We start from the raw sequence: 24,415 nt of genomic DNA, 5'->3' as shown, positions 1-24,415 counted from the left end.
CTGTCAGCATTTCAGACTCCAGTTGCTGCTTTAGGAGCATTATCCCAGCCTGCCTTTCAATAATCAGTCTGTACTGGGTGAAATTTCCTTTTCTCTTTTTATAGGGACCTGCCAACTGGTGAGATGGAGCTGTGTGGAACCAACAAAACTTTTAATTTCCCCGTAATTATTATTAAATAATATTTCTTGTGGTTTGTTTGTGTTTTCATTGAGAGGGATTCATCGGGAGGTAAAATATTAGCAGGACATTATAAAGCAAACATTTTTATTAATTCTTATTTAATTTTGCTAAATCATTTTTTGTTTATACTAAAAAAGAAAGAATGGAGTGGAATAATCTCTTAGTCTTCTCTTATGGAGAGATACTTTAAATTCAATCACTTGAGAACTAAAAGAGAAAACCCAGTTTAATTTGTGAGTTTCTAGAAGAGATTTTGCATGTTTGAAATCATACAAATAAGTATCAACCTTCCCAGAGTTTTTCCTCAGAAAGTTTCGGATTTATAATGAAAATTTGTCTAAATCTTACAGAGATTTTGACACGTGAACTAAAAGATCTTAACAGAATAAAAGAAACTATTCCATACAAAATGGTTGAGACCCCCTTCCTAAATCAGAAGGAGTTTCAGCTTTGGACTGCAAATGGGACATGGATAAAATACAGGAAAACCTTTTCCCAGCTCCCAAGACCTGTAACCATTTTAGGAAATACTTGCACTCTGCACCACTGACATTTCTCAGTTGTGGGTGCAGCTTTGTGGAACATTCATTGGAAAGGAATGTTGTGAAGATAAATTGTGACAGAGAAAATATCCCAGAAAATCCGACCTGGACTCTGTTTTGGGGGACCCTCAGCACCAAGGAGACAGCAGGTCCAGACCCACAGGACACCACTGGGTTCCATGGAGTGGGGATACATTTCCTGTTTTAACTTTTCTCTGTCACCCTCTTTCCCTCCCCCTCTCCTTTTTCCTATTTCTTTCTATTTCTCTTCCTTTGCCTCACATTTACTCTTAAATAAAATCCACACTCTTGACTTTGGCATCTGGTCCTCTTTGCACCTTAATTTGGGCAGAGACATTTCTAATAATTTTAATAACTCGATGATAACCCCAATCAGAGCCCCTTCACAGCACAGATGGAGAGAAAGTCCCCACAGTGCACCTGAGAGGTGTGTCAGGGGAAACCGTGTGGATCAGTCCTGTCTCAAGCAAAGGCAAACCCATCTGTGGGATTGATTTTGCTCAAGGACAAAGTTGCACTTGGTGGGTAATTCAGAAAAACAGGGAAACATGGTGTGTACCTGAAGAGGACCTATTTGTGGTGTAAAACTGTCTGTTCCATTGTTCCTATTTGTGTGTAATATTGGATAGAGAGGTGCAGAGTTAATGTGTTATTCAGGGCATACTGGGGAAAAGGGGAAAAAAAGCAAAAGGGAATAGAGTGGTGGATAATATCCTGGGTGACACAAAACTTCTGATATCCTCCTTCTCTTTTCTCTGTTCCCCAAAATGCCTGCTAATTGGGAGTGGGAGGGAATTTGAGATTAAATAAGGGTGGTCCTGTTCTCCTGGCAGAAGAATGTGTGCCCAGGTGTGAAAGGCTGGAATGCTGATGACTCAGACAGTGCAGGTGGAGCTGATGATGTGCAAAGTGACCCCCAAGGTTCTGAGGGTGTGAACACCTGCCAGCTCAGGCTCCAGGTAGGTGTGTTTTCCTTGGCCTTGCACAGGGACTGAGCTGTGATAACTCCCCCCTGGGAGCACTGAGACAATTCCCACACATGGCCTGGAGATTTTCACCTCTCCTAATGGGCCATCATGGATCCAACTTATTTTTTCTCTGCACCTTTTAATAACAGGATTATTTCCGATTTCTGTGTAACCACTCCTTCATTCTCCACATTTTCTCCTGCCACCTCCACCCCAGGGGCAGAAGGCTGGCTAAAAATTTTTGAAAGGACAACAAAATATTTTCTTTCCAATGGCTGCCCAGCACAGCCATGTTCACAAAAAATTCCTGGAGAAGAATCTGAAAACCTCCCTCAGAGAGAAGCTGAGACAAATTTTCCAACAGTTCAGGAGTTCCTACAGAAGAAAAGGAACAGAACTGCATTTTGGAAGATATGAAAACCCCCAAATTTCTACATTTATCAGTATAAATACAGAGCTCACCCAATCCCTGAGGCTACAAGCTGGCTGTATGAGAAACCTGGGAGGCACAGGAATGTTTGAGTCTTCACACCGATGACTCAGCTGTGATAACTCCCCTCTGGGGAGGCATCAACACATTCACACCCACTCTGAGGGCTCATGTCTGCTAATGGGCCATTAGGGGCTGGAACAATAGGCAGCTGCAATGGCTCACACCATCAAAGATTCCAAAAATATCCCAGGATTCACAGGGTTAAATCACCCACTGCTGAAGTCCCCAGCCTGGGTGAGGTGCAGGGCATTCCCACTTTAACCTGAGCATGTCAAATCTTCAGGGATTGGCATTTCTGGTATCACTATTTGGATCCAGAGGGACTAAGACTTTAACAGAACTGCAACAGCCACTCTTGACCAGACTGTGACCATCATCCTCACCAAAAGGTTTCCTTTCCTTTTCCTGTGAATTCAGGGATACCACGTGGCACTCAGCACAGGGGCTAATGAAGACCATAATGTTCATGTCCCAGGGGGATGGGTTATACAATTGGTTTATTGAGGGTTCAAAGAAATGTTTTTCTCTATCATTGCATTTCTTGTAATCTTTCTAGTAAATTACAGTTCCGACTTTTAAACTTTCTTGACTCAGGTTCATTTCTCCCTTACAGCATAACCTTTAACCCTGTGCCCCAGGGCATCATCCAAAATCTCCTGCAGCTCTTTCAGCCTTGGGGCTGTGCCCACTGCCCTGGGAAGTGTCTGGAGGCATCTCCTAAAGCTGGCCTAGCCCCAGTTGATGGGATGTGTGAGGAGGAGGCTGTTGGGGTCCCTTTGGAATAGCTGTGGAGCCGGGGAGTGCAGGCCGGGGTGCCCAGGGCTGTGGGGCAGAGCAGGGTCCTGCAGCCCAGGGTGCTGTGCTGGGGCAGGGACTCTGCTGCCTGCCAGGGGCAGCTCTCAGCCGGCCCTGGGAGCTGCTGACAGGGCTGGGGGGAAGGAGCAGCCCCTGGGAGGGCTCCTTGTCTCTCTCAGAGGCTGCTGCAGGGCTTGGGACTGTTCACATCCCGCACATCAACCCCAGGCAGTTCCCAGGGCACATTTCAGGGAGGACATTAAAGCAGGACCTGCGTGGAAGGGAAGCATCGTGTTTTTCAATCTTCTGGCCTGGCATGCCTGGCACATACAAATTAATATCTCAGTTCAGGAAGAGGCAACGAAATTGCAAATCTGATTCTCAAACTGGTGAATAAACCAAGGAAATCTCTCCAGGACGGCTCATATCCTCCTCTGTCCATCCCAGCTGCATCTCTGGTCTGGCACTGAGAAGATGTCCCAGATCTGCCCTTGGAAGCAGCACTGCCCTGCTCTCAGCACAGCACAGACACTTGTGGGGTTATATTTTTCAAGATTTCTTGGTGTGAACTCAATGTGAATGGAGCACCAGGGAAAGGTCAGATCAGATGGGAAACACAGTGATGGACACTGCAGCCCTCCTGGCTCTGCTCTAAGCCACAGAGAGCTGAGTCCCTTTAAATCTTTTCTTGTTTCAAGGCTTTTCATATTTTCAGTGAAAAGCATGAAAATTCATAACCTTAAGTAGAATATTCTCCATGAATTGTGGTTGAAAATACAAAAACACAGAGAAAATTATTCCAAGGACATGTTCAGCCTCTCTGCTGCAGAGTCAGAAGGACAAAGGCTGATATTTTTATAAATGGTGGGTTACATTTGACCTGCCTCATGGTGGTCAGAGCTGTCACAAAGCAGCTCCATGTCCCCAGTGCAGCAGAGCACAGCTGAGGCCTTGGCAGCACATGGGCAGAGCTCCTGCTGCTCACACCACCCTCAGCCAGCACAGACCAGAGAAGGAAATGCATTTCTATCTGGGGGAGAGTTATCTGAAAACTGGTGTGACTTTGTCAGAGGAGTCTGTCTTCATTGCTCCCTGTCCTTTGCTTTTCTTCAGTTTTCTTTCCCTTTGGACCTGTGATATGGCCCCAGGAGAGCACAGCCCCTCCCTCTGCAGGGCAGCACTTCCAGCTCAGGGCCCTGCAGGGATCACAGGGTGGGAGCCAGGACTGACTGCTCAGGCTGGAGTGGACACACTCACCTGGGGAAAGGGATGTCCTGGAGAAGGGCAAGGGAGCATTTCTGTGCCTGCAGGGAGAACTCCCTGGTGTCCTGGTTTGGGGCCCAACTGGAGGTGAAGCCCCACACAGACACTCGCTCAGCCTTCCCTCTCTCCCCACTCCAGCCCAGTGGAATTGGGAGGGCAATCAAAGTGAAACTTGTAGGTTGAGGTAAGAACAGTTCAAGAATTGAAAACAAAGTAACAGAAAATAATAATGGTAAATAATAATAATATTGATAATTAAAGGGGGAAAAAATGTGATGCACAATCCAATTGCCCACCACCCACTGACTGCTGCCAGACTCCCCTTCCCAAACCCACATCAGCCCCTCCCATGTAACTCTCACCAGTTTATATACTAGGCATGATGTCCTATGGGGTGGAATATCTCTTTGGCCAGTTCAGGTCACCACTCCTGGCATGGGGATGGGATTTACACACTCAGAGACAGGGTCTTTGGCCCAGGAGTCTGTCAGGTTTTTTCTGGAAATGCGTTCCACTGTCTGAGTCAATTCTTTCAGGGGTTCCATGTCACCATCACATTCCCTCCTCCAGGACCAGGACGGTGTTCCAAGCAGTGTCATGGGACACAGGGGATGTTTCCAGCCTTTCTGTGCTTCTTTCCATCACCACAAGAATGTGGCCCTTGCCATGGAGTGTTTGGGGCAGTGTGATCCAGTCAGTCTTCCAGGCCTCCCTTTATTTCTATTCCAGTCATCGTCCTCCAACCCAGAGAGAATCCTCCTTCTTGGCCTGTGTAACTGCAGCACATTTCACATTCATGGATACCCTGTGCAACAGTGTCCATGGCTAACCCCACCTCTCAGCCACAAGCCCATCCATATATTTCATCTCTTCCTTGAGGGCTCGAGGTGTCCTGGCCATAAATAATTCCCCCTTGTCCTGCCAATGCCAAGGCACCTGAGCCCCTTCAATGGCAGCAGCCTGACCCACCTGCTGGTTGTTCTGCTGTTCTTCAGGGGCCTGACTCTTGGGTACAGGAGCATCCCCATGACACACCTTCATTGCAGGAGCTCCACCCCGGCACTGATACCTTTGCCACGAGGCAGCAGCCCAGATGGGTTTCACCCTGTGCTGCCAGTTCTTCTGCTGCCATTGCTGCACTCACCCCACAGGGCATTTGGCACCATCAAGAATCGGAGCAGAGAAGGGATCTGCTGGAGTCCTGACCTCCAATTTCAGGATGAGAAGTGACAGGGAGCAGCCCCAGAGGTTCAGGGCAGTAGCCTGAGGTGATGGTGGGACAGAGGGAACTTTGCAGGCCTGGAGGGGCACAGGGGCTGTGCCCTGTGCTGGCTCAGGAGCAGCTGGATGTGCCTCCTGCTGTGCCGGGGGGTGCGTGTGTGTGCCTTGCTGGGCACAGTGAGGAGCAGCAGCAGCTGCCCCTTGTGCCAGGGCTGTGTCTGTCTTTGCTGTTGGACACAGAGAGGCCAGTGGGGCTCCTCTTGTGGTGCCAGCGGTGCCAGGTGTGGGCAGTGCCCTCCGCGCTGCTGCCGAGCGCCGGGCAGGGCTGGCTGATTCTGTGTGTGTGAGAGTGTGCCCTGGGCTCTGCAGTGTCACAGTGTGCCCTGGGTTCCAGCAGGCCCTGCAATGTCACAATGGCCCTTGGGAACCCTCAGGCCTGGCATTTATGTCCCTTGCAATATTGGGGCATTTTGGGGCACTAAAAGAGATGGAAGAGATTGAGCCATTGGAGAGTGTCCAAAGGAGGAAATCAAGATGGGCAAGGGCCTGCAGGGGATGTGTGTGAGGAGCAGCTGAGGGCACTTGGTGTGTTTAGCGGTACAAGAGGAGACAGAGGAGACACCTCATTGCAGGTACAACTTCCTGGGCAGGGACAGAGGAAGGGCAGGCACTGATCTCTGCTCTGTGGGGACCAGGGACAGCACCCAGGGAATGGCCTGGAGTTGTGTCAGGGCAGGCTTAGGTTGGATCTTCGAGAGAGGTTCTTCCCCCAGAGGGTGGTGGCACTGAACAGGCTCCCCATGGCAGTGGGCACAACCCCAAGGCTGCCAGAGCTTCAGGAGTGTTTGGATAATGCTCTGGGGCACAGGGTGTGACTCTTGGGGATGGGACTGTGAAGGACTTAGGATCGGACTCCATGATCCTTCGGGGTCCCTTCTCACTAAGCACATTCTGGCATTCTGTGACACCAGCTGGGCTGATCCCAGTGCACAAGGAGTCTCATACCCCCAAAAAATACTGTGGATGCTCCCAGTGTGGGGAGGAGTTCCAGCCCCACCCCAAGAGGTTTGGAGGAAGGGGAGGGACCCTCCAGCAGGTGAGATGTCAATGAAATGTGGGTCCCCAACAAAGCCACTTCTAACACCTCAGAATTGGGGATTATAACCTTCCTCAGTTCCCAATGGAGTCACGGAGTCACTGAAACCCCCAGAATGAGGGTGGGGGGACTCCCAAGAGCCATTTAGAACCCCTAAACAAGATATAAAACAGCAGGATTTTTCTGTCAATAGAGTCATCTCATCCCCCCGATTGCAAGAGGGTCAACTTAGCCCAAGAAAAAGAGGAGCGAAATCTTCAAATGATATTTAAAGCCCCCTGAACTGCTGCAAAGCAGCAGGATCCCCTCAGAAAGAGCTCCCTGTGTCCCTCTCTGTGGGTTCCCACTCCAAGTGCTGATGTCACATGATCTTCACACTCCCTCACATTACCCTCCTCAGGACAGGAGGGCACCACAGAAGCTCCCTCAGTTTTTCAACACACCCCATCTCATGTTTCCCAAATCCCATTCCATTCCCCTCCAAGTCCCATCCGAAACCTCCCAATTTGCATCCAAGCCCTCCCAATTTTACCCCATCGTCCCTGGATTTGTAGCATCCTGTCTCCTGCTGGTGACTCCCCCTAAGTGGGTTCAAATTGGATTAAACCATTTTGTGATGGGATTGAGTCATTTCAAGTTGGCATGGAGCCATTTTGGGGTGGGATTGAGGTGTTATGAGCTGACAGATCAATCCCTCTCAGATATTGGACTGCAAAATGATGGAGAAATGTCAATCAGTCTGGACACCTCCAGTTTGGGTGAAAACTATCACAAATCCCAACAGAACCCTGAAATCTTCCTGAATATCCCTTTGAACCCCAAATTCCTGCCCCAATTCCCAAGAGGATGGTGGAAATTTAGATGTCTTTGTTAGATCTCTTCATTTTAACTTCAATTTCAGGTGGTTTTAAGGGATGGAGATGAATCAAATAAAATATTTTTAAAAAACACAAAAACCCCGAATCATGTGAATGTATATGGGGTTGGGTTGGGTGGCCTTTAGAGAATTAAAATTATAGAATTATTTAGTTTGGAAAATATCTCAAACGCCATTCAGGATTGCTTTTGGCCACCAGAAGAACTAAGTGAGAGCAGGGGAGATTTTTATGTTCAAAAGTCAACAAATCCCCCTTCCCAATGAATTTCACACATCAGTCTCTGTCCCCACGTGGGATGATTCTGACTTAGCAAAATGCCAATTAAGCATTTCAGAGGAAAAGTCCCTCCTCCTCCCACACCCTCCTCCCACCCCAAAAAAACCCAACAAACAAACAACAGACCATAGTTCAGTAGATTTTGGTGTATTAAACAGAATAGAGAGAAAAAGTAAAATCCCAATAAAATACAAACTACACACTAAGAATAAAAGCTAGCAAGAGCAATAAGAAAAAAATTGCAATTCCCTAGAAAAGATAATAAAATGCTGGAGGGCCTTGGTTTCTCCCCAGGAGCTCTGAGCTTCACCCCAAGTTTTTGCTCATCCAGCAGGAAGAAGAAGGAAGACCCCTCCTCCCTCTCTTTTTCTATCTGAGATGACATCAGAATATGGTAGGCAATATCATTGGTCTGTAGAAGTCAACTGCCCTGACGTGGTTCAAGTCAGCTGATTGTCCAAGGCCTACAATAGAAAACATCTGGGCCTAACAAAACCCATGAGACCATGGATGTTCCTCCCCCTTTGTGAATTCAAGTGCCCACAGAGAACCAGGAGGATGAGGAGAACACAAGCCAGGTGTGTTCCTAACGTGGATCACTGGGAATGTGGTTCATGAGTTCTGTTCAAAACGTGGCTCTGGAGATGGGTGATGGAGTTGGAGCAGCAGATAAAGCTCTTCCCACATTTGGGGCACGCACAGGGCTTCCCTTACTGGTGGGTGCGTTGGTGTCTGGTCAAGCTACAGCTCTGGGTGAAGCTCTTCCCGCACTCGTCACACTTGCATGGCCGCTCTCCAGTGTGGATACGCTGGTGGGTGATGAGGTTGGAGTTCTGGTTGAATCTCTTCCCGCAGTCGGTGCAGCGGAAAGGCCTCTCCCCGGTGTGTATTCGCTGATGCCTGAGGAGAAGTGAGCTTGTCTGAAACCTCTTCCCACACTCAGAACACTCGTAGGGCCTCTCCCCAGTGTGGATCATCTGGTGGATGACAAGCTCAGAGTTCTGCCTAAAGCTTTTCCCACACTCCCAACAAAGATACGGCCTCTCTCCGGTGTGGATACACCGGTGAGCAATGAGGTTGGAGTTGTCATTGAATCTCTTTCCGCAGTCGGTGCACCAGAAGGGCCTCTCCGCCGTATGTGTGCGCTGATGCGTGATGAGATTGGAGCTGGTCCGACACCTCTTCCCACAGTCAGAACACTCGTAGGGATATTCCCCAGTGTGGATCTTCTTGTGTTGCTTAAGGGTGGAGCTCTGATTGAAGCTCTTCCCACATTCCTCACATGTGTAAGGCCGTTCCCCAGTGTGGATGTGCTGGTGGCGGATCAGATGGGAGCTCTGGCTGAATCTCTTCTCACATTCCAAGCACTTGTAGTGCTTCTCCCTTCTGATGCCGAAAGGGTTTTTTTTAACTTTTCAATTTTCATATTTTGTAGATTTTAGAGACACAGTAGATGCAATGCTGTAGATTTTAGTGAATTAATATTTAGCAGCTTGTAGCACAAAGTCCTTCTATCTCTACCCCTGCTCCAGAACAGGCAGCTAAGATCTGCCAGCTGTTTAGTCTCTTCCTCAAGGTACCTGATTAAGGCATATCAGAAGAGAACATAAACATGGAGCAGTGTGACCCAAAGCCCTGGAGAGCGTCCAAGAGACCTTTGTGTACTGAAGAAGAGGAGGTGGATGAAGACAGAGGGTCCCAACGACCCCAGCCCCAATTCAACGGGGGTGGGAACTGGGAGGGGACAGAGGTGGAACTGGACATGTGGACAGTAGTGATTGGATAGGTTATATTATAAAAGCTATAGAACTTAGAGCTTGCGGGCGCGCGCGCGTCGATGTATTCCTGGATGAGCGGGGTTGCTCATTAAAGTGCCTGCCCATTATCTTATCTCCTACAAAACTTGGCTCAGAGTCTTTTTTACAGACTTCTACGGCAACAGTTTGGCTGCACGAAAGGTGGAAGCAGGACCTGATTCACTTCAAATTCCTGGTCCGGACCACGGAGGTGAGATAACGGGCAGTTACTTTGGGTTTCTGTGGCATTTGGCTACGGAAAGGGGGGTTTTTGCCCCTGGTAGGAATACGGAAGGGCCGGGAGGGAGAACTGGCCTTAGGCCTAGCCAGTTTCCTGGCCTGGAAGGGCGAGGGTTTTCGCCTGGGAGGGACGGGGTTGTCCCTTGAGCCTCGGGAAGGGCAGACCACGCAGCATTTGCAGGAGGGTAGCAGGCTGGGAGGCCGGCTGCAAGGGGGACGCCTCTTGTGAACTTCGGAGTCAAAGCTGTTTGGTTTAGCCTGAGGCACTGGTGGTGGTGTTGCTAAAGAATCACTATGGGCTGTGTCCAAAGTTCAGAGGACGAGATACCAAAAGATTCCCCTTTAGGCTTGGTTTTAGATCACTGGAGTCCTCTTACTGGTTCTGAAACATCTTTGAAGAAACAGGAACTGTGTAGGCTCTGTCTTAATATGTGGCCACTTCATTGTAAGCGTGGGGGAAAGGTTTGGCCCGAAACTGGGTCTTTTGTGCTAGAGGATGTGTTACAGCTAATTTCGATCTTGCATACAGAGGAGAGATGGAATGAAGTGAAGTATGCTGAGTTGTTTTTGGCCTTTTTGTCCCATCCAGAATGGATGAGAGGGTATGAGAAGGGTATTTCTAAGGCTGGCTCCCCTGCTGGGGACTCGAGAGAGCCTGTGTTTGTTCTGGGAAAGGCAAAGGGGAAACGGCATGGAAAAACCAAGAAAGAGGATATTAGCCAGGTTTATATTCCTAAGGAAGAGGATTGGGACCTCTTAATTGCTCCAAACTTGAGGGCTGGAGCAGCCGGGGGGGCTGCTGGATCCGGTCCCGGAGCGGGGGCAGCGGTGGCTGCTGGATCTGGTCCTAGAGTGGGGGCAGGGGCTGCTGGAGTAGCAGTTCCCAGCCCAGGGCTGCCGGCGGGACCTGGTGGAGCAGCAGCGGGGGTGGCTGCTGGAGACGGGGAGTTGCTTGTCCCCTTACCGAGGCCGGAGCTGGTGGCACAGAGCATGCAGGCTGGTGGAAGCGGGGCTGACGCTCTGCAAGCGATTGATGGGGCTGCAGCTTTGCAGCCAGGCACGGCGGGGAAAGCCGGGGCGTTCGATCAGCCAGGCGCGGTTACCATAGCAACAGGGGCCATAGGAGCGGCTGGAGCCGGGGCAGAGGCTCAGGTTGGAACGGATCTCACGGCTAGAACAGATCAGCCCGTGGGAAGGGGAGATCATGGACCTGGAGGGGCTGTGCTCGACCCCTCAGGGACGGCAAAGCCGGCAGGACCAGCTGATCTTATAGATTTCAGTGCGAGCGATGGTGTGGTGGCAGGAGCCGCAGGAGGGGTTGAGGTGGTACCCAAAATGGAGAGACCTTCTCCATACAACCTGGGAGCTTTCGATCCTGCCTTCGAAGGCAGGGCCAGGCATGCCTCCTTCCCCTTAACACCTCCCATTCCTTACCCATATGGATTATATCTGTACCCAGGGGGGTACAGTGGAGGCGGGGTTGTCCCCACTGCTCCGCCTTGGCATACAGAGCCACGGAGCAGAGGCGGGGGGGCAGCGGGGGAATTTCCTGCTTCGAGCTCACAGCAACAGGGAGCAAGGGAACAGAGGAGGGGAAGCCTCCCCCCACTTTTGTTGCCCAGGAATAAGGAATCAGACGTGGAGCCTTCAGGTGATGAATCGGATAGCTCAGAGGAGGAGGAAGCTCCTGTGGTAAAGCCAAAAGTGAAAGCTTCTGCGGCGCCCACTAGGAAAGTAGGGAAGAGATTGCTGACTGCCTTATCAGATCCTGATCCCATAGCTAGGAGAACAAGAAAAGGGAAGGAAAAGCTTGTGCTAGAAGCTCCTTTAAGGCAGGCTATGGGAAACCAAGGTCCTATGTATATAAAGACTCCTTTTTCACTGGTAGAGCTGCAGCAGTGGAAGGCTTCAGTGGGGTCATATAGAGACAATCCCGATAAAGTTGCTAACTATGTAGAAAGGGCAATAAAGACTCAAGATCCTGATTGGTTTGACCTTGAAGTGCTGATGGACACCCTATTGGACAGCACAGAGAAAGAAATGGTTAAGAGAGCAGCAAAAGCTGGAATTCAGCTGCTGAGGGCAGCTGGGCAGATTTCGGGGGAGGTTCTGCAGATATTTCCCCCAATGGATCCAAAATGGGATCCTAATGTGCCAGCACAGAGGGAAGCACTGACACGATACCAGGAGTATGTGGTTTATGGGTTCAGACATGCTATCCCAAAAGCAGTGAATTGGGCTAAGATGTATGAGGTAAAACAGGACAAAAATGAATCTCCTACTGATTTCCTGAATAAGCTGAAAGATGTCATAAGAAAATACACAGACATAGATACAGAATCAGACACAGGGAAAAAGCATTTGGTTAATTTGTTCATAGGCCAGTCTGCAGATGACATAAGGAGGAAACTGCAGAAGGCAGGGGACAAAAAGGATATTAGTGAGTTGCTGGATATAGCTTGGGTGGTATACCGGAATAGAGAACAAAAGGGCAAAACAAAGGTGTTGGAACTGGAATAAGATGACGGTCATGGACACTGTAACTGCCAGGAGCGTCGTAAACACAGTACCCAGAATAAGGGGTGTAAGCATCATTACCAATATGATAGGTGTTCCTACTGTAAAAAGAAGGGGCACTGGAGAAAGGATTGCCCAGACCTGAGAAAGGATGAAAACCCTCCTCTTCCCCCTCCAGCCCCCCAGCTGACTGTGAGTCAGAATGCATGAAGCAGACCGGAGGTTACTACCCCAGCAGAACCTCTGGTTATAGCTAAGCTGGGGGAAGAAGAAGTTGAATTCTTGGTTGATACAGGTGCAGCTTATTCTGTGTTAAACACCTTGGAAGGGAAACTGAGTCATGATTCTATAACTGTAGTTGGTGCTACCGGGGTAAGTGAAACCAGGCCTTTCTTTAAGCCTCTGAAGTTTAAATTAGGTAAGCACTGGGTAACTCATCAATTTCTTTATATGCCAAACTCTCCCAAGCCTTTACTAGGCAGAGATTTGTTAGAGAAGTTGGAGGCTGAGATTAAATTCTGCAAAGGGGGGAAAATAAAAGTCATAATTCCTGATACTAAATATATCGAAGCAGCTACCTTTTTCATACAGGAAAGCCACGAGGAGATCCCAGCAGAGGTAGAGGATGCTGTCATCCCCTTAGTGTGGGCCAGTGATTACCCTGGAAGATCCAGGCAAGCAGAACCAGTAAGCATCACTCTCAAGCCAGGAGCAACACCGGTAAGACAAAAACAATACCCTTTGAGCCTAGAGAGCTTGAAAGGATTAGCACCCCTAATTGAAAAGTTTCTCAAATTCAAGCTATTGGTAGAATGTGAATCCAAATATAATACCCCTATCCTGCCTGTGAAAAAGGCCGATGGCAAGAGCTATCGTTTAGTGCAGGATCTAAGGGCAATTAACAGAATAACAGAGGACATACACCCTGTAGTGGCTAATCCATATACCCTGCTCACCACATTAACTGATGATTTAGGGTGGTTTACTGTGCTTGATCTCAAGGATGCCTTCTTCTGTATTCCTGTGCATAAAGACAGCCAAGAGCTCTTTGCTTTTGAATGGCAGAACCCTGAAACAGGAAGAAAGACCCAACTCACCTGGACAGTTCTACCCCAAGGCTATAAGAACAGCCCAACGCTATTCGGGAACCAACTAGCTAAGGAGCTGGAGGAATGGAGAAGGCAGGAGCCAGAGGGAATCCTCCTACAGTATGTCGATGATCTGATGCTCGGCACAAGAAGCCGGGATGAATGCATCAGACTCACTGTAAGTCTTTTAAATTTTTTGGGTTTAAATGGATATAAAGTCTCAAAAGGGAAAGCACAAATTGCAAAGGAACTAGTCATCTACCTGGGGCTGGAAATATACAAGGGACATCGACGGCTCAGTGCAGACAGGAAAGAAGCCATCTGCCGTCTCCCAGAGCCCCACACCGTCAGAGAGATGCAGGCTTTCCTGGGCATGGCAGGATGGTGCAGACTTTGGGTGGCTAATTATGGACTACTAGTCAAACCCTTATATGGAGCACTGAAAGCAGCCCAGGGAGGAGTCGTGGAATGGACTGATGAAACTAGAGCTGCATTTAAACAGCTGAAACAATCCTTGATGTCAGCTCCAGCACTGGGACTGCCAGACTTAACCAAACCTTTTGAACTGTTCACACACGAGCAACAAGGTGTTGCCCTGGGGGTACTGTCACAGACCCTAGGATGCCAGCGCAGGGCTGTGGCTTACTTCTCCAAACAGCTAGACAATGTCAGCCAGGGGTGGCCGGGATGTTTGCGAGCTGTGGCTGCGACTGTTATCCTAATCCAAGAAGCTCGGAAACTCACCCTGGGGCAGTGCATTGTCGTGTATGTACCCCATGCAGTTCAGGCAGTGCTTGAGCGAAAGGGGGGTCACTGGTTGTCCCCTAGCAGAATGCTCAAGTACCAAGCTGTGTTGTTGGAACAGGATGATGTTACCCTGAAAACAACATCCAATGTAAATCCTGCCATGTTTCTGTCCTCGACACTAACTGACAGCGTGCCCGAGCATGATTGCTTACAGACACTAGAGGAGATCTACGCCAGCAGACCAGACCTGAAGGACACACCCCTTGAGGATCCAGACTGGGAGCTGTACACAGATGGGAGCAGCTTCATGCAGGATGGTAAGCGTTTGACAGGATATGCTGTCACAACGAAAGATGAGGTGATTGAAGCAAAAGCCTTACCAGCAGATGTATCATCCCAGAAAGCAGAACTAATTGCATTAACGAGAGCCCTGGAACTAAGCGAAGGAAAGAAGGTAAATATCTGGACAGATTCTAAATATGCTTTCAGCGTGGTTCATGCCCATGGAGCAATCTGGAAGGAGAGAGGCCTGTTAACTGCTCAGGGCAGTGGAATCAAACACGCAGACCAAATTAATGCACTTCTGCAAAGCATTTGGAAACCAGAAAAGGTGTCTATCATTCATTGCAGAGCTCACCAGAAGGGGAAAACAGCCCCTGAATTGGGAAATCATTTTGCTGATCAGGCAGCAAAAAGGGCTGCAGAAAAAGGCATCCTGCCAGTAATACCACAAAAAGAAATTGACTTGACAGGATTCACCCCAAAATACCATGAAAAAGACCAGCAGTTAATTAAGTCCCTTAACGCAGAAATTAAAGAAAGTGGATGGGCAGTTACACCCACAGGACAGGTTGTAGTTACAGCCCCAATCCTTAGAGAAATAGCTCTGCAGGAACATGAAGCTACACACTGGGGAAGTGAAAACCTTCTAAAGCACCTAAAAAAGGTAATCATAGGGACAGGCATGACCGAGGTCGTGCAATCCACTGTTAGCAAATGTGAAATTTGCAGGCAAAATAATCCTGACACAACCAAGAGAGTGGTGCTAGGGGTAACAAAGGCTGGAGACTTTCCTGGAGATTACTGGCAAATAGATTTTGCTGAGTTACCACCCAGAGAAGGGTATAAGTACATACTGGTACTAGTTGACACATTCAGTGGATGGCCTGAGGCATACCCCTGTCGCACCAACACAGCAAGGGAAGTGGTAAAAGCTCTACTTAACCACATAATTCCAAGATTTGGAGTTCCTCTGGGAATGTCATCAGACAGAGGGACACATTTCATTGCAACCATAGTTAAGGAGGTGTGTCGTACCCTCGGAATTGTTTGGGACTTGCATACCCCCTACAGGCCTCAGGCGAGTGGCAAAGTTGAACGCATGAATGGTACCCTCAAAATGCAAATCAGTAAAATTTGTCAAGAAACATCCATGTCATGGGTTCAAGCTCTGCCTCTGGCTCTCCTGAGAATTCGTATTCAACCAAGGCGGAGGGATAACTTAAGCCCTTATGAAATACTGTATGGGAGACCATACCAAGCTCCGCACCTCCCGGGGGACATTCACATAAAAGGGAAAGTTGATTTACAAAAGTATTTAACGGCTTTAAGCTCTACTTTACAGAGACTCCAGAAATTTGTTGAGCTATCCAGACCGATCGGACTAGACACACCTGCTCATCAGTTCCAGCCCGGAGACTGGGTCTATGTCAAATGGTGGGACAACGATCCGCTGCGAGCTAAGTGGAAAGGACCCTTCCAAGTCCTGCTGACTTCTTTTACTGCGGTTAAAGTTGCCGGGAAAGGACCCTGGTTCCATTACTCCAGAGTGAAGAAAGCATCAATTCCTGGGACAATTGACAAAGCAGAACCGGACACTGATGACGATGATGCGGCTTAGACTGCTTCTTCTGTTCATGTGGTCTGTACAGTCGGTAACTATGATGCGAGTGTGGAATCAAAATTTACATGTGACCCTGGTGCAAAATGTGTCTAAAATCCTTCACAAAACTGACTGCTGGATTTGTACACAAACACCAGCAATTGATGATGAGAGTGATTGGCCCCTGATTGGTATTCTAATGAACGAGACAAACTTTGGTGAGACTTTCGGAGTCCCGGGGACATGGAAACTAGTTGAGAGAGCCTATTATTCAATACCCCAGAGCAATGTAATTCTCGGTCAAGACGATCAAACTGTTCCCTGTCTGTATATTAATGTTACAGGAAATGTCACCCTTCCTACCTATTGTGACACCAGCACAGCTACCAAGGGGTTAACCCCAAAGATGGTGATAAAAATGGCAGCACGACCCTGGAGAATAGTCCCTAAACAGGGCTCAGGGTGGTACTGGATCTGTGAAAATGAAGCCTGGAAAGTTTTACCCCTCAATAAAGACAGGGTCTGCACTTTAGGAGCTGTGATACCAAACATAACAATCTTTGACCAAATTGATGAACAAGAAGGGTGGGGAGGAATCTATCCCAGAAGGGTAAAGAGAACCAATAATCCCCTTATAGATCGTCCCACACTTTTCCACAGCATAGTCAGAGCTGCAATTCCATCCTTGGGAGTAAGTGAATTAGAAAAAGCAGTTGTCAATATCTCAGCTATCCTCGAAAACCTCCAAGATAAAACCACAGATGCTATTACAGCTTTGAAAGAAGAGGTCCACAGTTTGTCTCGTGTAGTTCTGCAAAATAGAATGGCCCTGAATTTGATACTAGCCTCACAGGGAGGTGTGTGTAAAGTCATTAACACTAGTTGTTGTTCCTACATAGACCAAAATGGAAGAATTGAGAAAGATCTGGCTGCAATTCGGAAGCAAACCAAAATTCTGCATCAGGTAACCCTTGATAATGTCTCATTAGGCCTGGATGATGTTTTCCACAAGCTCACGTCATGGTTGCCGAACTGGACCTGGATGAAACAGCTGTTTTTGGTAGTGATATATATAATTAGTGTTTGCATAATTGCTTATTGCATGATCAAATGTTGCAAATGCTGTTCATCTCTTTGGTACAATTTCAAGTATGGAAAGTAGAAGCGAACAAAATTTTGAGTTTTGTCCGTTTCTAAAAGGGGGGACATGATGCCGAAAGGGTTTTTTTTAACTTTTCAATTTTCATATTTTGTAGATTTTAGAGACACAGTAGATGCAATGCTGTAGATTTTAGTGAATTAATATTTAGCAGCTTGTAGCACAAAGTCCTTCTATCTCTACCCCTGCTCCAGAACAGGCAGCTAAGATCTGCCAGCTGTTTAGTCTCTTCCTCAAGGTACCTGATTAAGGCATATCAGAAGAGAACATAAACATGGAGCAGTGTGACCCAAAGCCCTGGAGAGCGTCCAAGAGACCTTTGTGTACTGAAGAAGAGGAGGTGGATGAAGACAGAGGGTCCCAACGACCCCAGCCCCAATTCAACGGGGGTGGGAACTGGGAGGGGACAGAGGTGGAACTGGACATGTGGACAGTAGTGATTGGATAGGTTATATTATAAAAGCTATAGAACTTAGAGCTTGCGGGCGCGCGCGCGTCGATGTATTCCTGGATGAGCGGGGTTGCTCATTAAAGTGCCTGCCCATTATCTTATCTCCTACAAAACTTGGCTCAGAGTCTTTTTTACAGACTTCTACGGCAACACTTCTCTGAAGCTGCTGCTGCACCACCAGGTCAGAGCTCTGGCTCAATCTTCGACTGCCTTCCCCAGACACGTTGGGTGTTTCCTCCTCGGGTGTCTCTTGGCTCGGCTTGGAGCTCCTCTTCCTGTGGGATCGCCGTGGCTTTTCCTCCCCAGTGACTTCCTGCACCATGGCACGGTTCAAAACAGCCTCTGCTGTGAAGTTCTGCCTGGGGGATTGGTTCTCCGTGCTCTCCGTGCTCAGCTCGGGGCCTGGGGCAGGAAGGAACAAGGACACTCAGGGCATTTGCCTCCGGCCCACAGGGAAGGCCAAGGACATCCCCCCAAACTCGGCCCTGGCAGGACGGTGTCGGCAGCGGGATTGTCCTGCAGCCGGGGCCATGCTGGGCTGGAAGATGCAGCACAAGAGAGGGGCAAAGGGGCACTGACTTTCTCCTCACCTGCCTGGGGCTCCCGGGGCATCTTCATCTTGTTCGCAGTCTCCTTCTGCATCCTTTCAATGTTTGGAAAGGAGAAATCCTGTTCTGGGGTAAAAAACCAACATGTTAGCACATTGGTTGGGGGTTTCTACTCTCAAATCTATCTCTAGAAACACACCCATGTCTCAGTTTGAGATAATTTGCAACAGGGAGTCATCGTGGAGAGAAGTCTCTTCCCCAGGATTCCCTACTCAGGTGTCTGCAATGCAGAGAAAGTGAACGAATACATCTAAATGTAAGGGGGAAAAACTCCAACTCTTTACCAAGAAGAAATGCTGAAAACATCACATGAACTGGGCTAAACCAACTCAGGAGAAGAAACTTCCGAAGCCCAGCTCACTCTGTCCAGTCAAGTTAGTGCCCAGCCTCCCCCTCCCATAAAACACACATGGCCACAGCACAGAGACAGAATGGCCCCCCTTCCATAGGATTCACCTTCCCCACACCCCAAAACCCTGGCAGGAACCTTGAGAGTCAGCACTGCAGTCAGGCTGTGCTGCTGGGACAGGCAGTCAAGCCAGTGGTCCTCACCCAGTGGTGTCTGTGGTCCTGTCCCAGTGGTGGTCACAGCTCAGATCCTTCCAGAGGGTGGTGGAAGCTCCAAGTGGGGAGCTGTGCTGGTTTAAAGGGAAACTGGCAGGAGAAATGAACACAACACAAAGGAGATTATAAGTCAGAGTTACAATTTGATGAAAGTGTTACAAGAAATGCAATGGCACAAAGTGAAAAATTGGTTTTAACCCACAAAACCCCAGCAGTATAACCCAGCCCCCTGGGGCAAAAGCACAAAGGGGTTTCTTAGCCCCTGTGCTGAACCCTGTGTGTCTCCCCCAAGTCCAAAGGAAAAGTGCAAAGTGGCAAACCTGTTGGTGCAGCTGACAGTTGCAGTCTGGTGGAGAGTGGTGGTCACAGGCTGGTTGAAGGTGGTGGTCTCCTCCTGTCGAGGTGTTGGTCCTCCTCTCAATCCAACGAGTGTCCCCTGAGGTCTTCCCCCAAGATATGTACCCCAGGGAGCAGCCAGTCCCTCCCCCTGGGCGGGGAGTCACACAAGGGGTGATTAACTCTGGGAGTCAGGGGGTATTTTGGAGCCCTTGATGGCCCATTAGCAGCCACGCCCCCTCAGGCTGGGTGTCAAGGTGCTAACGACTCCCTGCAGGGGAGTTATCCCAGCTCTTATCTCACAGATGTCTTTCACACCCAGCTCCCAGCCTGAGGGGTCAGCTGTGCCCTGGGCAGCTGCTGCAAATGCTCCATTGTTAACAGCTTTTGGGAAATGAAGAGAGGGTGTGGAATACACAGCTTTGAACATCCACACAGGGATAAACTGGTCCCACCTGCTGAACTAGGACATGTAAGACGAATTTTTATTATTTATTTAAAAATTTCAGGCACACAATGAGCAGCATCAGCCAAGTTTTCTAAGTGACTGAGGAGCCCTTTTCCTAAACTGTGCTCATCTGAGAGAGTTTCAAATCCCTCCTTTTTGATTTAGTTTTATGGACTGATTCTTATTCAATCAGATGCTGGTTTTAGGCCATCACCTACAGAATTGCTGTTGTGGATAACATCGATTGTAAGAAAGCAGAAGAGAAGTACATGAAAAGGATGAATGAAAGCAAAAGGTATTTCTTTTGTTCAGTGTTCTCTGAATTTTTTATACTAGTTTTCTTCATTTGTGGAAGGGTTCAGTGTCCTCCCTCCTGTGAGGGATGATAAACACTCATTAAACACTGAAAATATTCTGGCTGAGCAAAGGCAGAATTGCAAGACCAAGCCTCAGCCTGCTGAGAGCTGAAGTTTGGAACTGCCTGCCCCAGAATTTCATAGAGAAAATAAGAAAAACAATAATAATTTTAGGGTGGGATTGAGCCATTTTCATTTGGATTGGGCTGCTTTGAGGAGAGAGATCGACCCTTTTCAGCTTTTAGGGTGCAAAGCTGTGAGAGACTGGAATGTTGATGGTTCAGGGCTCCAACACTCTCCAGCTGTAACAGCAGTGGGTGCTTTGCTACCCATGGGCAAAGGAACCACCAAGGGGCTGAGGGGGGAACACCCACCCCTGGAGGGGACAAGCTGGGCTTGCAGCCAGGAAAGGAAAGTGGGATTTTTATGCTTTTATTTCACTACAGACAGGAACCCAAACTGCTCCAAACCTACTTTCCATGCACACAAAACTGTTCTAAACCCTACATCTACAGATATATTGATAAAGTAAATCTAATCTTCCCCATGGGGTGGATTAAAAAGAACTTGGGTCACCCTCACCTTCAGGAGTCAGGTCAGGTTCTGGACATGGGAGAAGCTTCTGGCAGCTGCTCACAGAACCCACCCCTTAAGCCCCCCCACTACCAAAACCTGGCCATGCAAACCCAGTGCACTGCCCAGCATGGAACACCCAGAATGTGAGTCAGCAGGTCTGTGCCCAGCATGGAGCACCTGAAATGTGGGTCAACAGGTCTGTGCCCAGCATGGAGCACCTGAAACGTGGGTCAGCAGGTCTCTGCTAAACAGGGCTCACAAGGAATTTTGGTTATCAAGTTTTAACCACTTTGCCCGCTGATGCCTGAGGAGATGTGAGCTGCTCTGAAACCTCTTTCCATATTCCAAGTACTTGCAGGGCAGTTCCCAATGTGGATGTGTTTCATCTGCTTAAATACTGCAGAGAAAAAACCCCAACAATTTAGGTTCAAATATTTTCCCCAAACCAAATTACAACGTTTACAAGTTAGTTGATTATACCAAATCCTGTTTTGTTTTTTTTGTTTGTTTGTTTTCCCTTTCTTTTCCTATTTTTTTTAATTTAACTGCTAAGAGGTACAGAAAGCGATACAAAAATGTTGGGGAAAAGCCAAGGTTGCTTTTAGAAGCAAAGAAAATCTTACCACCAGAAGCTACTTTTTTGCTGAGATACCCTGTGGGGGAAAACAGTTTCTACCTTTTTATTTTTCCTTCTGATTCTCTGGTGCTTGTGGTAGATAACTCTGGACCTAGACGGCTTGGAATGCTGTCTTTGGACATGTAGATTTGTTGCTCAGGAGAAGCTGTTTTTTTAGCTTTTCTGGGCTGAGCAAAGTCTGGTCCTCATGAGGAGGTGAAAGAGGGGGAAATAGGGAGAGCTTTTAACATAGGGTGACCAGTTTGCTCTCTTTCGTTTTCCCTCCCTAGATTTTCAAAAGTCATTCACTGAGTCCAGGAGTGTTTGGATGATGCTCTGGGGCACAGGGTTTAAAGGTTATGCTGTAAGGGAGAAATTAATCTGAGTCAAGAAAGTTTAAAAGTCAGAGATGCAATTTACTAGAAAGATTACAATAAATGCAATTATACAGAGAAAAACTTGCTTGAACACTCAAAAAAACCAATTGTATAACCCACCCCCCTGGGGCATGAACATTATGGTCTTCATTAGCCCCTGTGCTGAGTGCCACGTGGTATCCCTGAATTCACAGTAAAAGGAAAGGAAACCTTCTGGTGAGGATGAAGGTTGTAGTCTGGTCATGAGTGGCTGTTGCAGTTCTGTTAAAGTCTTAGTCCCTCTCTGGATCCAAATAGTGATACCAGAAATGCCAATCCCTGATGATTTGACTTGCTCAGGTTCAAGTGGGAATGCCCTGCACCTCACCCAGGCTGGGGACTTCCACAATGGGTGATTTGACCCTGTGAATCATGGGATATTTTTGGAGTCTTTGATGGTGTGAGTCATTGCAGCTGCCTATTGTTCCAGCCCCTAATGGCCCATTAGCAGACATGAGCCCTCAGGGTGGGTGTGAATGTGTTGATGCCTCCCCAGAGGGGAGTTATCACAGCTGAGTCATTGGTGTGAAGACACAAACATTCCTGTGCCTCCCAGGGTTCTCTCACACCCAGCTTGTAGACTGAGGGCTTGGGTGGGCTCTGTATTTATACTGATAAATGTATAAATTTGGTTTTTTTCACAACTTCCACAATGCAGGTCTGTTCCTTCTCTTCTGTAGGGACTCCTGAACCCTTGGAAAATTTGTCTCAGCTTCTCTCTGAGGAAGGTTTTGACATTCCTTCTGCAGGAACTTTTGGAGAACATGGCTGTGCTGTGCAGCCAATGGAAAGAAAATATTTTGTTGTCCTTTAAAAATATTTTAGCCATCCTTCTACCCCTGGGGTGGAGGTGGCAGGAGAAAATGTGGAGAATGAAGGACTGGTTACACAGAAATCTGAAATAATCCTGTTATTAAAAGATGCAGAGAAAAAATAGGTTGGATCCATGATGGCCCATTAGCAGAGGTGAAAATCTCCAGGCCATGTGTGGGAATTGTCTCAGTGCTCCCAGGGGGGAGTTATCACAGCTCAGTCCCTGTGCAAGGCCAAGGAAAACACACCTACCTGGAGCCTGAGCTGGCAGGTGTGCACACCCTCAGAACCTTGGGGGTCACTTTGCACATCATCAGCTCCACCTGCACTGCCTGAGTCATCAGCATTCCAGCCTTTCACACCTGGGCACACATTCTTCTGCCAGGAGAACAGGACCACCCTTATTTAATCTCAAATTCCCCTCCCACTCCCAATTAGCAGGCATTTTGGGGAACAGAGAAAAGAGAAGGAGGATACCAGAAGTTTTGTGTCACCCAGGATATTATCCACCACTCTATTCCCTTTTCTTTTTTTTCCCTTTTCCCCAGTATGCCCTGAATAACACATTAACTCTGCACCTCTATATCCAATATTACACACAAATAGGAACAATGGAACAGGCAGTTTTACACCACAAATAGGTCCTCTTCAGGTACACACCATGTTTCCCAGTTTTTCTGAATTACCCACCAAGTGCAACTTTGTCCTAGAGCAAAATCAATCCCACAGATGGGTTTGCCTTTGCTTGAGACAGGACTGATCCACACGGTTTCCCCTGACACACCTCTCAGGTGCACTGTGGGGACTTTCTCTCCATCTGTGCTGTGAAGGGGCTCTGATTGGGGTTATCATCCAGTTATTAAAATTATTAGAAATGCCTCTGCCCAAATTAAGGTGCAAAGAGGACCAGATGCCAAAGTCAAGAGTATGGATTTTATTTAAGAGTAAATGTGAGGCAAAAAAAGAGAACTAGAAAGAAATAGGAAAAAGGAGAGGGGGAGGGAAAGAGGGTGACAGAGAAAAGTTAAAACAGGAAATGTATCCCCACTCCATGGAACCCAGTGGTGTCCTGTGGGTCTGGATCTGCTGTCTCCTTGGTGCTGAGGGTCCCCCAAACACAGAGTCCAGGTCAATTTTTCTGGGATTTTCTTCTCTGTCACAATTTATCTTCACAACATTCCTTTCCAATTAATGTTCCACAAAGCTGCACCCACAGCTGAGAAATGTCAGTGCTGCAGAGTGCAAGTATTTCCTAAAATGGTTACAGGTCTTGTGAGCTGGGGAAAGTTTTCCCGTATTTTATCCATGTCCCATTTGCAGCCCAAAGCTGAAACTCCTTCTGATTTAGGAAGGGGGTCTCTACCATTTCTCATGGAATAGTTTCTCTTATTCTGTTAAGATCTTTTAGTTCACATGTCAAAATCTCTGTGAGATTTAGATGAATTATCATAATTAATCCGAAGCCTTCTGAGGAAGAACTATGTTAAGGTTGATACATATTTGTATGATTTCAAACATGCAAAATCTCTTGTAGAAACTCACAAATTAAACTGGGTTTTCTCTTTTAGTTCTCAAGTGATTGAATTTAAAGTATCTCTCCATAAGAGAAGACTAAGAGATTATTCCACTCCATTCTTTCTTTTTTAGTATAAACAAAAAATGATTTAGCAAAATTAAATAAGAATTAATAAAAATGTTTGCTTTATAATGTCCTGCTAATATTTTACCTCCCGATGAATCCCTCTCAATGAAAACACAAACAAACCACGAGAAATATTATTTAATAATAATTACGGGGAAATTAAAAGTTTTCTTGGTTCCACACAGCTCCATCTCACCTGTTGGCAGGTCCCTATAAAAAGAGAAGTGGAAATTTCACCCAGGACAGACTGATTATTGAAAGGCAGGCTGGGACAATGCTCCTAAAGCAGCAACTGGAGTCTGAAATGCTGACAGTCACAAGGTGACACATCCTGAGAGAAAGGTGCTCATCACCCCTTGGCTGCTTTCTGTGAGCCTTCTCCTGCACATCTGCTGGCAGTTCCCCCAGTCCCAGCTGGTTCCTTTG

At 47.7% G+C, this 24,415-nt stretch overlaps 2 protein-coding genes across 2 annotated transcripts in view; one reads left to right on the top strand and one right to left on the bottom strand.

Annotated features, from left to right (window-relative positions):
• Window positions 1-24,415, top strand: part of LOC139684162 (uncharacterized) — a 1,455,962-nt gene that overhangs the window by 1,100,547 nt on the left and 331,000 nt on the right.
• Window positions 1-24,415, bottom strand: part of LOC139684161 (uncharacterized) — a 1,434,678-nt gene that overhangs the window by 1,140,695 nt on the left and 269,568 nt on the right. The window contains 1 exon segment of the mRNA XM_071579762.1: window positions 8,401-9,120. Coding sequence (XP_071435863.1) covers window positions 8,401-9,120 — 720 coding nt within the window.

The sequence above is a fragment of the Pithys albifrons genome, chromosome 33 (assembly GCF_047495875.1).
Source record: "Pithys albifrons albifrons isolate INPA30051 chromosome 33, PitAlb_v1, whole genome shotgun sequence".
Lineage (NCBI taxonomy): Eukaryota > Metazoa > Chordata > Aves > Passeriformes > Thamnophilidae > Pithys > Pithys albifrons.
This window is presented reverse-complemented; position numbering and strand designations above follow the sequence as displayed.